The 14,170-nt window shown below is 38.9% G+C and overlaps 1 protein-coding gene across 6 annotated transcripts in view; it reads right to left on the reverse strand.

Moving 5' to 3' along the window:
* Nucleotides 1–1,762: 1,762 nt before the first annotated feature.
* The window catches only part of LOC103156861 (vang-like protein 1), a 37,718-nt gene continuing 25,310 nt past the window's right edge, over nt 1,763–14,170 (reverse strand). For 5 of the 6 annotated variants that reach the window (XM_007579056.2, XM_016664685.1, XM_016664686.1 and 2 more), the window contains 6 exons: nt 10,589–11,020; nt 10,104–10,279; nt 5,094–5,227; nt 3,104–3,251; nt 2,468–2,702; nt 1,763–2,178 (listed from right to left, as the gene is read on the reverse strand). In XM_007579056.2, coding sequence (XP_007579118.1) covers nt 1,918–2,178; nt 2,468–2,702; nt 3,104–3,251; nt 5,094–5,227; nt 10,104–10,279; nt 10,589–11,020 — 1,386 coding nt within the window. In that variant the 3' untranslated portion in view covers nt 1,763–1,917. The other variant, XM_016664689.1, reaches the window with a different exon arrangement.

Raw genomic sequence — 14,170 nt, forward strand, 5'->3', positions numbered from 1 at the left:
TAACATGGGTAGGGTGTCGGCTTCACACAGCTGTTGGAATGGCCCAGTCAAAGTCCAGAATAAGTCAAACTGCAGCTTTCAATTGAAAACTGAGCTAATATCCAAATCAGAATGTGCAAAATTTTCAGCTTGTAGAGGGATAACGGTCAGGGGGTGGAAAATAAGTGCATGCCACACTTTTCAGATTTTCCTCTGTTTATCACATCAAATACCAATAAAATGTTCTGGTTTGTAGTTTTAACTGGACAAAATGTTACAGGAGCAAGAAGACTGCTACATTTTGCCCCCGTTTTCATTCACAATAGAAACCAGTTCTTTATAAAAACGCTTTTAATGTGTAAAAAAACATTAAGATCTGTCATTTAAAGTCTGGAAACTTTTGCTTGAAAGGGGCAAAGCAGATGTAGAACTGACAGAATGTGCTGCTACGTGACGCAGAGTCGCTCTGCAGAAATCAGTAGTTATTTTTTTATTTCAGAACTCGCAGCTCTGTCTCGTCATGTCAGGCAGATGCGGCAGACACAAACGCCCTGAGAGGATTGCTGAACCTTTGTGGAAGAGTTCACGACTTTGGGTGCGAGTTCGTTTCAACTTCCTGGTTATCCAGCCCGCCGCCGCTGCTGCTGCTGCTGATGATGATGATGATGATGCACCTGGAGAACTGCAGATTAAATCCAAAACTGTTTCTTTTACATCTGTCTTCCAGTTCCAAACAAAGACATCAGTTCTGAGTCTATGTTGGGAACTTTGGAGTGAATTTTTCCAGACTTGTTTGGCTTGGGGTTCTCAAACAAAAAAAAAAAAAAAACCATCAAACATGACAAACGGCGCCCTGCAAGAGTTTAAACACCGCAAACTTTTACATTAACGAGGATTTTATGTGTTAAACCAACATGAAGGACATAACTGTGCAGAGAAAGGAAAGGATTTTAACAGATAAAAATCTGAAAAGTGTGGTGTGCTTTTATTTTCAGCCCCTTTTACTCATCCCCCTATTTAGGAGTATATTTTTCAGAATTAAATGTCTTGTATGATTTCCCTTCTATGCCCTATTTATGTTGGTTCATCAAATAAAATCCCAAGTTTGCAGCTGAAAATGTGGAAAAGTTAAAGTGGCAGTATTATGTAAAATACATTGTCTTTGAGCTTTACATCATGTTTTGATGTTATTTCCTCATAACAATTTCATGCATGTTTGAGAAATCCTTTGATCTCCCTGGTAACCATTCAGGTGTGCAAACGTCTGGTTAGACCTTGCTCTGCCTTCAATACGAAGCTCCTCCCCCACTCAGCTCCTTCAGACTAGCCAGCAGCAATTAGCAAACACCTGGTGGAACTGCTGATCTCATTACAGGAGCCACTTCTCAGTGAAAACGCTGATGAAAACGGTATTAAGAGGTTAATAAAGGAGAAATGTTGTGATCACTTCCTGAAGGCGGAGTTTCAGAAACATCAGGAGTTTCTTAAAGATACAGAGGCCCAATTTCAGAGAGTTAAATTACAAAGTCCAATTTCTCTTACATCATATTTGAAATGTAAAGCATTATTACAACAACTGAAGGTGACATAATTACCTGATTGTGTTATAAAATGGTTCCATGTACCTGGAAATACAACATACTGCCCCTTTAATACTTTTGAAAGGGACTGTATACTCAGACATACAGTATTGTGCACAACCTAATCTCGATCAAACCCGTGAGCGAAATCCTGCAACAATTCTTCTTTTCACCAAGTCAAACATGAACATAGCAATAATTTCAGACGTGATATATAAATTCATTTATATATATATTCATATATATTAAAAACAAAGAAAAGTACATATAAAAAACTTCAAACCCTAATTAACAACATTTGAAAGCAACGTGACATGGTGAGGGATAAAAAAAAACAAAACAGAAAATAGCTGGTGTCCTACACCGAGGTTTCAGACTGTAGTCGCAGGACAAACTTGTGAGACTTGGGGTCGATGTATTCCTCCGACATCTGGACGTAAGGGATCTTCCTGGACGTCACCACCAGGCTGAAGTCCACACACTTGAGCAAGAAGATGCTTCCGTCCTTCAGGCCGCTGGTGACCGACGCCTCGCTGATCAGCGTCCAGCGGCGGCCCAGCCAGTGGTCCTTGCCGTACTGCAGGGTGGGCCCCGGCGTCAGGTAGCTCTCCAGGAACGCCTGGATGGAAAACGGCACAAAGCAGGAAGGAGTAACGGACCTGATGCAGCGCGCAAGATACCGCTAAAAGCTGTTAGCGACGATGACTGGCTGCTAGCTGTCAAGTTGTCAACGTCTTAAATGTGAACGTGACATATAACAGAAAAAGGGATGCAGTCCTTTACTGCTAATGGTCAACACTGATAACTAGTTGACAATGTCAGGAAAATTAAAGAAAACATTAGATCCTGTAACACATGAGTCCAGTGATGTCTATCCTGATTGGACCCTCAGAAGGTCGGGCGCTAACCTTGGGCGTCAGGTTGTTGGTGATGCAGAAGGCCAGGTGCTGCTGGATGCTCTCCATGCTGTGGCAGTGCTGCTGCTTGGTGGTCCTCAGGTACTTCTGCAGGGCACGAGCCATGGAGGGGAAGATGGCTTGAGCCGCCTCTCGGGGGTCCATCACGTCCCCCGGGGCCTTCTTCGGCTCCTCCTCCTGCATGCGCTTGATGTGGGTGAAGGCCTCCTCTACTGCCACCACCAGTCTGGGAGGAAGCACAGCAAACATATGAGGAACAGCTATGGCACGCCTTTCCAACTCTGACTTCATTTTAAAGGGGCAGTTTTATGTAATATCAATTTATTTTTAGCTTTACATCATGTTATGATGTTATTCCCAGGAGTTTGCTTTGATTCTTTCATTCATGTTTGAGAAATCCTTTAATCTCCATGGCTGGACTAACGAACTCTGTCTCCATAGGTGGAGGGAGAGCTTGTTTTCCCTCCACCAAACTTTCCTCTTTTGATTCCAATCAGGAAACCTAAATTATATAAAAATACCCTGCCTTCAAATTTCAGACAGCAAGATAAGATGGCTCTATAATTAAGAGAATTTTCTCCTTCATTTTTGACGCACAAATTTAATTTCCGTGGCTTCCAAACTCACCGCGCCCTGCGTTTGCGGACGCGCCTCTCGTGCTCGGCCTCTTCGTAGTAGAGCTCGTTGTGGCTGGTGTCGCGGCGCCGGGCTGCGGCCGCGATCATGGCTCTGGACTGGGACTGGGCGATTCCCGCTGAGGCGTTGTTCCCCGGACCTGAAATCAGCAGAAATCAACAGACTTGAAGAGAAGTCACAGAAAAAGCTCGTCAGACATTGTAAAAATCACTTAAAGTCGCTCGGGTGCTTAGAAACGACATTTAATCAAGCAGAGATTATCGTCTCTCTCTCTCAAAAAGCCGCAGAAAGAGAAGCAGAGGAAGCCTCTGAGCAGCTGCTGCAGAATAAAAATGAAGAATAGTGACACTCGAGGGAGAAACAACAACTGTCTACTGACTTAAGGTGGCTAACTGGAGCAGCTAACATAAGCGCCTGAATGAATCTTGAGTACGCCTCAGGGAGGGTGATAATTTAATCGAGGGGTTGTGTTACATTCCTGCCAGCTGACACCAGCGTGAAACTTTTCCCTCAACCTGTGGCATGCAGACAGAAGAGTGCTGTGTGTTTGAGCAGCAGAAACATCTCCGCATACTTACTGTCCCACAGGTAGGCTTTCAGTCTAGCCTCAAAGACGTCTTAAAGGGGTTAGCGTCGGGGCAAATGAGGAGAAATAAAGTTATTATGAAGGAGATCGACTCAGCCTGCTTGCAGTTTTTGCACATTAACTACAAATCAACCAGGCTTCATGCAACTTTCCACAATTTTACAATTATGTTGCATTAAGAGATCAATTTCTGCCTTCCAGCATCCAAATGTCCCGTAACGAGTTAATACAAGCTGCGGGGTTGAAAAGGCAGATTTTCTGCTTCATTTCGTGGCTCATTAATATATTTTTTTTCTTCATCAAAAACTGTGAGTTTATCACAGAAGGTGCTGGCAACACTGTTCAGCGTGGGAGTTGTTACTGAGGGAAGAAAACGGCATAAGTGTGTTTAAAAATAAAGCACAGAAACGTGTTAAATCAAGATCATGAATGTTCTTAAAGGGCCGGAATGTATTGATAAAACCTGTTAAAATATAAATAAAGTCTTAAAATTAAATAATACTGAACATATTTTTAGTCACTCCAGGATTTCATGATTGTTTAAGTCATTTTATTTTGCAATAAAAAAGTGTTTGTGGTAGTAATTTAGAAATATTTGCCCTTATGTATTGTGGTAAATGTGACTTTTTATCAGTCGACATAAAGTAAGTCGGAGGAAACTGTTTAGTAGAAATACTGCCACCTGCAGGTGGGAATTAATTAACAATTAGAGTCAATCTTTTTCACAACTTTTGCAAAAAATCTGCAATAAACTCACAATTATGCATTAGTTCGAAAAAAAAAAGTGCAACAGATTTGCTAATTTTGTGTGAATTTCCATGATAATTCACAAGAAACTGGAGGACCTGATTGATGTAATTTGGCAGTAAACAGATAAAAACAGCTTTGAATTGATTGGTAAAATAATATTTAAGCACGCTGTTATCTTGATAGTTCTATTTAGAGAATTTTGACTTTTTACTCTCATAATTTTGACTTTTTTTCTCAGATTTTCTTCTCAGAATTTTGTAGTTTTTCCTCAAAATTTAGACGTTTTTCTCCCCAAATCCCCCCTGACCCCCAAATTCTGACATTTGATCTTAGAAAATTAAAGTCAGAATAAATCTGGTACATTCTGAGAAAAAAGTCTAAATTCTGAGAAAATAAAAGTCAAAATTCTGAGAAAAAATAATTAAAAAAATTCTGTGGCCCTAATTCTCTTCTGTTGAAAACTGCTTTCATTTAATTGATAAAACACGATTTAAGCGTACAATGGCTCATTTCAAGGTTCTGTTTACTTGTCCCTGTGGGCCACATAAAACCTCATGGCGGGCCAGATTCGGCCCACTGGCCTTGGGTTTGACCCTGATGTGCTGGAGTATTAGAAAAAGCCCAGATAAGCTCCAGACGACTCACCGTCCACGTTGTAGACCTTGAGGCCGGCCAGGTGCTTGGCCGCCCGGGACTTGGAGGCAGAAAGCAGAGCCGGGTTGTGGATGGGGAAGTCGCAGTAGTAGTGCTCTATGACGGCCAGGGCGGCCCGCTGAATGCTGGAGGAAACAAGAGGAAGCAGAATCAGAGAGGCGTTGAGGCCCAAAGCTGCTCCGGACTGATGGACAAGGAAACAGGAAAACACGCCACAAGACATTTTCCTTTCAGTGGAAGGTACTAGAAACCTGCTGCAGGTCTGAAAATGCTCCTGAGGAAGACGAAATAACAGATGGAGGAGATTTTTGGCTCACTTTCAAATATATATGACTCAAAAAACGCATTTCTGGAGGACTAAAGCGCCGCCCACACAAAGAAGAGAAAGCAGGGAGAAGGAGAGATTTGCTTCTAATGGAGGAATCATGAAAAACAAATTAGGAAGTATTTACACTCCTTCAGCCTTTTCACATCAGTAAACAACTACAAACAGATTATTTCACTTATAAAAAGGCAAAACTGTTTCGTTATAAACAAAATAATGGAACTAGAACTTCTTTCCCAATTTTAAGGAATTATTTACTTAAAACAGGCAAATGCTTCTCAATGAAAAGTTACTTGTAAGTTTTGTCTTATTCCAAGTGTAATAAGATAATTCCAATAGAAACTAGACAAAAATAAAACATTTCAGTGTAAGTGGATGGAAAATAATTTGTAATTTTCAACCATTTTACTAAAAAGTGTAGTTAGTTATGCTCTCTACAAAAATGGAGTTAAAGGAAGAACTAGTTCTGAATATACTTTTATTTATTTAAACATTTTGATGTTAAACGTAACGTTTGAATTGTTGATTTTTGTGTTTTTATCATGTAAAGCACTTTGAACCGCCTCGTTGCTGAAACAAATGAACTTGACTGATATTTATCTATTATAAAGACTAAAATAAAAAGGCGTGTATCAAATATTTAGTTTGTGGTTGTAACATGATAAAACCTGGACGTGTTCAGAGTGGATTAATGTTGCTGCAGCACTAAAATTAATGGCTTTGTGGGGAATTTCCCAAATGTTTTGTGACATTTCAAAGAGAAGGACCAACAGGAAACCGCTTCATGTATTTTCTCTGGATTTATTTTATGAAGGTCGCCGTCGCAGCACTTCCTGACAGGTCGGCGGCAGGTGAGCTGCGGCTCAAAAAGTCATCAACTCCTCCGAATAATAAGCTCTTCCTCTTAGATTTGACTGCACTCAGCTGTGACTCTGCCCAGATGACAGGATGACCCTCCATGTTTTCAAACGTGAAACTTGATGTCATGAGAGACGAGTCGCAGCTGCAGCTTGGATCGCTGCGTGCCGGGTCTTGTCTTCCACAGCCCAGGACCATTAAACCGACTGTACACAGTCAGGCTGTTTTCACATGTTATTCTCCATAAATCATCTCCTCTTATAATATAATAAGCCGCCTCGCGTTCCAGGAAGCGCCGTTAATCACCTCAAACTGGTAACGCCAGCAGTTTATAATTAGTAGCTAAACTTAGACAGCCGTAAATTGTGTTAACGTTGTTAGTTTAAATGTTCTAGTTTTTGTTATTGTAGTATTTGAAACCGTAACCTAAAAGTTAGCTGCACTAAACCTAAAGCACAAATAATAGACATAAGTTATGCTAACGCTAAAGCGCTAACTTTAATTAAGATTATTAGATTTATGTTTATTGTATGTTTTCTGCTGTCTGTTTTATTTGGTTTCTTTAAGTTTGAAATAAAGAGGAAACAGAACTGCGGAGTAAAAACACTTCAAAATAAAAGCTTGAAAATAAACAGAATTGCTAATATTTGGTAACCAAAAATTCAACTGATATGTAAATATAAATAAATTAGCTCTTCACAATTGATGCGGAAAAATGAATGCAAGTGCGCTGAATATTTTCAAAGTTAGCAGAAGCGCTAAACGATGCACCGCTATTAGTGCATTAGCTGTCCACTGATAAACAGGTTTATAAAAACGTTTGAGCACCAAACAGTTCCTCTATAAACGCTCCACATTTTGCTGCTCTTTCCCATCAGGCGAGGTACTTTCGATCTTTTCTTGCCCCCTTTAAGTACAGGAAACCCTGGTCCACCCTTTCCAAACGGAAATGAGATAATCCTGCTCTTTTGCTTCGTGGGCTGGTGTGGAAACTTTAAACCCGACACAAAAGATGACGGTGCATTTGTGAAGCGGTGGCAATCGGCTCCGGATGAGGAATTTCCATCCCAGTTAACTGCTTAACGCCTTTATCCCGTTCCAGATATTAAACACGCTCTCCATGCAGAGGTTTGTGTCCAGCCTTTTGTCTGCTAACTTAATATCACCAGCCTGCAGCATGCGCTTCCTATTATCCCAGACGAGGATAACAGCGTGACCCCTGACCCACTGATGGAGGCTCTTTATCCCGCTCTGTCCTCCTTCTGCTTCCACTTTCTGCTTTCAGCGACGGCTCATTGACTGCATCACAAACGTTACAATCTCACTCCTTCTGTCGCGTTCGGTGTCAGTTCAGCAAAGAGGAGCCCAAAAAAAATCACTAAAACAAATGTTTTAAAACAAAAATGTTAGTCTGATTTAATTTCAGACAGAGAGAGAAAAATCTGAGTAGTTTAGGTTTTAGTTCAAATATTTTAGATACAGCTCTGGAACAAATGAAGAGACCACTAGAAATGATCAGTTTCTCTGATTTTACTTTTTATAGCTATATGTTTGAGTAAAATTAACATTGCTCTTTTATTCTATGAACTACTGACAACATGTCTCCGAAATTACAAGCAACAATTTATTTGTATTTATTTGCAGAAAAATAACGAAACAGATGCAGCGCTTTCCTCAAACAAGTTCATATTCATTTACAAACAACAATACTGATGTTTTAACTCAGTTCAGAAATCAATATTTGGTGGAAAAACCAGGAGGTTTTCAATGGAGAGGTGCATTTTACTAACTTACCAGTAACTTTTCAGCAACATATTGTTTTAATAATAGTCAATAAATCCTTAATATTGCTGAAAAATTTCTAGTTTCAGTGGCAGATTATTTCACTAATAACCAAACATTTTTCCTATATTGTCAATGAAATAATCTGAAACTTGAACAGGTTCTTCTTCATCAATGTTAAGGATTTATTGGCTCTAAACAATAACTACTTCTAAGCTGTTTATTTAAGATATTCACACTTGAATCTCCAACAGCTATGAATGTTTTTGCACTAAGCTGTATGCTCATAATGTGACGAAAGCGAATGAGGAACATGAGAAATGCACCTGCATGTTCGCTTTAAGTTGTGAAGAATTCGGGTCAGATTTCTGGTAGCCGTCATGAAAAGAAGCTTCATCTATAAATCCATCAGCTTTTATCGTAAGCCATGAGCAACAGGCGTGTGAGAAACCGGTAACCAGAGCTGCTGCGTTCAGCTAGAAACGCTGTTTTCACGTAGAGCTGACATAAACACGGTTTTGCTTTCCTTCAGATCAACAAACACGACTCTGCCGGATTCTTCAACATGACTCCTGCATTAACTATTAAACCCTTGTTTTCTATTCTCTCTTAGCCCTCCTTTAACTTCCTCCAGTGTTTTCTCCTCTTTCTTCCTCTCTGAAGTCTTCCCCTCCTCATCCTGAACTGCAAAATTCATTTTCATTTTGTCTCTGAGGCTCAACCCGATGAAATCCTTCCTCTCACTGTGGAATATTCAGCCATCTTTGACTTGAGGTGTCCCAGTTTCTGGGTTTCATTCTGCCTTCGTCTCCTTCACATGTTTTTGTTTTTGCCTTCTCGTTGATATTCGCACACTTCTCTTCCTCCGTCTTGTTGTTTCAGAAAGTCCTGAGGTTTCCAGGTTTGTCAGTCACTGATTGAGAAAACACATTCTCACATAGAAAGCTATCCAAACCAACCTGTAAGGATGTGAACCAGATAAATAGTGTTGTTTTTTTTATCTGAGCATACGCAGAATGTTAATAAGTGAACAATGCAACGTTCCTTTAAAAAAACGAGTTTTATTCTCAGATAATGGCATAATCTTATTTAAAAATTGTTAAACTTTAACACTGATTGTTCACAGGAGTCCCAAAGCAGCTAATTTGCTACTAGCATAGATTTTCACTTTGTGTTTTGGTTAACTGCAAACTCCCAAATAACTAAATTAAAGGTTCCAGATAAACTCTAATATAATTTTAGTTTTGTGAACTTTTATTTGTGTTGAGGTTTTTGTTATTGATTGCTAAGAATTCTTCAAGTAGTTTATAGTCATGCTTTTATTTTGACAGTTCTGTTTCCTCTCCTCATATTCTCTCTTTAAAAAAAATACTGTTAAGCAAGTAGCAAGTATACAATAAATGAACGAATTAATACATGAACAAACAACAAAGGCTGTAAATTACATAATGCAAAAAAAAATAAAAAATTGAGAGCCATTTTGTTGGTACTCTTATCTACATGGTTGAATTCAGTGCTTTGAATATGACTAATGCTAATATAAATTAGCATTATTGCTAGCTAGCATTAGCATGCTAATGCTAATGAGTGAGAATGCAAGACTGCATTAGCGTAACTAATGCAAATTAGCACTAAGCATTAGCTACACTTAGCACGTTAGCTTTAGCATAGCTAATGTTTAAGGTTAGCACAACTAGCTTTTTAGCTAGCGTTGCCCAACACTGTAACCTTTCCAAACTACTAAATGTTAATGCTTTCTCATCTCTTCTTGAATTTCTTTAGATCAGAAAACAATGTTTTGTTTTTTAAATTTTTTAGTCGACTTCGTATTGCAGCACTTCTGTTTAGGTGATTTCTAGATTGTACAGGTCTGGAAAGAAAACAGTCTGGTGAATAAAACTGAGTCAAATTATAGTTATTTTATAATATCAGAAGGGTGTAAATTATATTTTCTCATAGAGCCAGGTTGGTTTGGTCATCGTTTTCCCTTAAATGAGAAGAAAAGCAGAGGAAATCGTCGCAGGTGTTCTCCTCACCTGAGCTGTCCCAGGTTGTAGTGCCGCGTCTCGCCGTCCGTGGCGCGTGTGACACAGACGGAGTAACATGGCTGGAGCTGCCGGAGCTCCAGCAGGACGACGGCCAGGTAGTGGATGAAGAGCAGAGCGTCCACCAGGGACACCGCGTACTGCACAATGCCCTGGTAGTTCTCGTCCTACGGGAACAAACATGGCTCATTTTTAACCAGATAATCAATCTCTGAATATTCAGCACAAGAAGAAGTGGTGTAAGACTAGATGTAGAGCATCTGCAGCCTTTTAAACCTCCACCAAATGGGATTTAAAATTATGACTCACACAGTAAACACATCACTGCAGGGAGCAGAAATCTGTGTTTTGCTCAGCATAAAAAATAAATATGTCTGCAGCGTATCAAACCTCTTAAAATGTCTCTGATGAATACCCTCCATTTCCAGATCTACTATTTCGTTTCAGCAGAGAAAGCCGCAGGTCTTTTCACGTACTTGTGAGTCGAGTATCCGGACACTGTAGAAGAGCCAGTAGGAGATGACGAAGAGGAGCACCAGCACCGCCAGCAGGATCCTGAAGACGAAGACGCGCGGGAGGCCCGCCCGCGCCGGCCGGAAGAAGAGCGCCCAGACCGCCAGCAGCAGGATGAGCAGCTTGAAGGCCACGGAGATGAAGAGCCCCTCGCAGGCCGTCCCGCAGCTCTGCAGCTTCTCCGGCCAGAGGATGTGAGGCAGCACGAGGAAGGCGAGCGGCGTGAAGAACACCAGCAGGCCCAGGATCACGGCGATGGAGCGGGTGACGTAGTGGCGGCAGTCCAGCCCCACGCTGTCCTCCAGGTCTTTGGTGATGCGGACAATGTCCTCCTGGGACAGGCTGTGCTCCGAGGTGCCGGTGATGGCGGTGGTGGTCTCCCCCCAGTTATCATCCTGAATCAATAAATCAATTAATCAATTAACTGGATACGAAAGTCTTCAGTTTGGTGCTTTAGTCCCAATAACTTCGCTTACAGAGACTTATTTGTTGTTTCGTTTACTTACATGAACTTCCAGAAAACTGTAAAACAGCCGAAACACTGAGTCCCTTTAAATCTAGACCTGAGTTGCTTTTGAACCATAATAAATAAAACACTAACCAACATTTTGATGTGTAATGACAGCATTTAGCAAAATGTAATGTTTCGGTTGTTGATTTTTGTGTTTGATTGGTTATTTGAGTGTTAAATGTTCATTACAACTTAAAATTTATTCATCTTTGAGAATCTGTTCTTCAATTTTTATGCCATTACCATTACTTGAAAATGGTCTCAAAATTATCGCAATAATTTCTGGAACAATTCATTGTCAGACATAATGACTGTAAGTAAAAGATACAACATTTTTCTGTTTTTAGATCATTTAAGTCAATTTTAGCTACAGAAAACAATTAACTATTGGAATTGATTGACTCTTAAAGAAGCAATTTTAAATCAAAATGCATTTTCTGCACGTTAAAATATGTCATTATCTATTTTAGGCCTACAAGAAGGAAAGAAGTGTGGCTCAAGTGGAAAAAGAAAACACAAGTGAGGAGCTGCCAAGTGGGCCATGTGCTGACGTCTGAGTCTGACTGCATCCGCTGATAACGACGCAAAAACAACAGAGATAAGGAAGCTTTGCACCGCAACTGCAGCACGGGCTAATGGAGGCTGAGCATAGAACATTAAATGAAAAAACAACACTGACGTGACACAATATGTACTATAAACATAATTTCATTTGAATATAAGATTTTGTAAAGTGCAGATCACAATCATGAGCAGGAAACAGATTTTTATGAGATTTTCTCTGCTCATGAGAGAGAAATCTCATGAAAAATCTCATTTTTCAACAAAAAAAAAATTGGCCAAAAAAGATTTTCATAACAAAAAAGTTTTTTTTCTTTTACCAAAAAAAAAATGTTTGTAATTTTCTTATGACAAAAAAATTATTACTGAATTTTTGTAATAAAATTGTTTTAGTTTTAACCCAGAAATTAAACTTCATAAAGTTGATTTAGCAAGAGAAAAGTCGTCTAAACATTGCTTTTTAAGTTCATTAATCTTGAATTGTGAATTTTAACTTAATACTGCAATTTAAACCAAATAATTATTTCACAATATGCAAGACAAAAACAGACCAAGATATAAAGGTAAGTGGAAATTTTGGTATTTGACAATAATGACTATACTGTATATAAGTAACAAAAAATAACAAAATCGGGGAAAAGAAAATTTTTCCAAATCAGTTCCTTTCAATAATAATAATAATAAAAAAAAAACGTATGAAACTTCAACAAACTCTGCAGGTGTGTGTCTGGTGAATTTCTGGTTTGTAAACACATGTAACAGAGATTATTCCAGATTAAGGGTAAACTTTCTGAACAATCCTGTGTGTCAAACTACAAACTGTAGTCAAATTTTCCAACATTGATAAGTAAAATGATGTCAAGTTGAGTCTCTAAAACTGATTCTGTTGCTCAGTTTCTGCTTTAAATAACAAAAATAGAAGACAAACTTAGAGTTTAAGCTAATTTGCATCTGTATGGTCTGTTCTTCTGAGATTTACTTTCACAAGTGGAGCATTACAGCGTTTGCTTTGATGCTCTATGAAAGGACTGGAGGTGGATCAAGAAGTTAAAGTTAAGTTAAAACAAGAAAAGTCTGCTTCTACGCCTGCAGAAAGAGAGAAACAAAACCCCACAGAGGATTGTATGATTTAAAAAACTAAAAAATATTTGTTTTCTGAGATTTGTGAATGTTTTGAGGATTTTATTCCATTTATAGGTGCAGCAGAATATCAGTCAGAGCTGCTGACATGTCGGCTCTTCACCTCAGATTCATCTGGTTTTTCACCTGCGGCTGTAAATCTCCTTGTCACTGTCCGCATTTCTCCAGAGAGAGAAATGTCCACCGACCGACTTCATGAGGGCTGAACTAAGCTCTGGAATGCAGAACAGGGTCAGAGTTCACATGGGACCACATTCCTGACATCGGCCGTTTTAAATCAAACCTCAGCCCAATTAAAACCGAAGCCAAACATGCAATTTATTCATAGAATTCAACAAATGGAGAGGAATTGCAGCTGCAAGGCAAAGAAAGATGAATTATTTCTGCTTGAGTCAAATATGAAGGAGAGAGTTTGAGGAAGAAAACAATATGAGAGAGCAATCAGCCAGATTAATGCAACATGTTGGCTATTTGTCTCCGAAAAACAGGAAAAACATTTTGGTCAATATTCCACTAATGTTGAAAAACCACTATTTCACAATTGCTGTGTTTCTATCAAATAAGAAACGCGGCATGAATAAGTTTATTCACATGATAAGTGATTAAAAAACGGCATCCTCCAAATACTTCCTGTTGTTTTCTTTTTCATGGTTGGCAACAACATTCGCCTGCTAATATTGTGACTTGTGTAAAGTAAAAAAAAAAAAAAAAGTGTTTCCATTGCAGTTTTGAGAAATAAATCATTTTCAAAACTCAAAAAAATTCCCACCTAAAACATCTGATTTGAAACTGAAAGTCCACCTGCTGCTTTCAAAATGCAATTTAAGTCAAAAAGGAAATTGTTTTGGTTTTAACTCAGAAATTAAAGTTCCTGAAGTTGATTTAACAAAAGACAAGTCGTCTAAACATTGTTTAACTTAACTATATGCTGCAATTTAAACCAAATAATTATTTCAGAATATGCAAGACAAAAATGGACTAAAACATAAAGTTAAGTGAAAACTTTGGTATTTTAGGGATAAAAATGACAATAATTTATATAAGTAACAAAAAATTACATCAGACAAAAGAAAATTTTTGCAAATCAATTTCTTTCAATAAAAAACTGATTAAACGTTGATAAAAGTGGGTAGAAAATCCAGAAATATTCATACAAGTTACTCAATTTGGGGCCCAAATGAAAATCTGCCCAGGGCCCCAGAAAGGCTTTGGTCGGCCCTGCCTCAATGCTCATTTTATTCATTCTTTTGTTGGTTTGGTGTGGATGTTCAATAACAAGACGGCCAATTAAAGACAGAAAAACAATTGATTCAGGGAAGTACAGAAATAGAAA

This window comes from Poecilia formosa, unplaced genomic scaffold (genome assembly GCF_000485575.1).
Source record: "Poecilia formosa unplaced genomic scaffold, Poecilia_formosa-5.1.2 Scaffold505, whole genome shotgun sequence".
In the NCBI taxonomy this organism is placed as follows: domain Eukaryota; kingdom Metazoa; phylum Chordata; class Actinopteri; order Cyprinodontiformes; family Poeciliidae; genus Poecilia; species Poecilia formosa.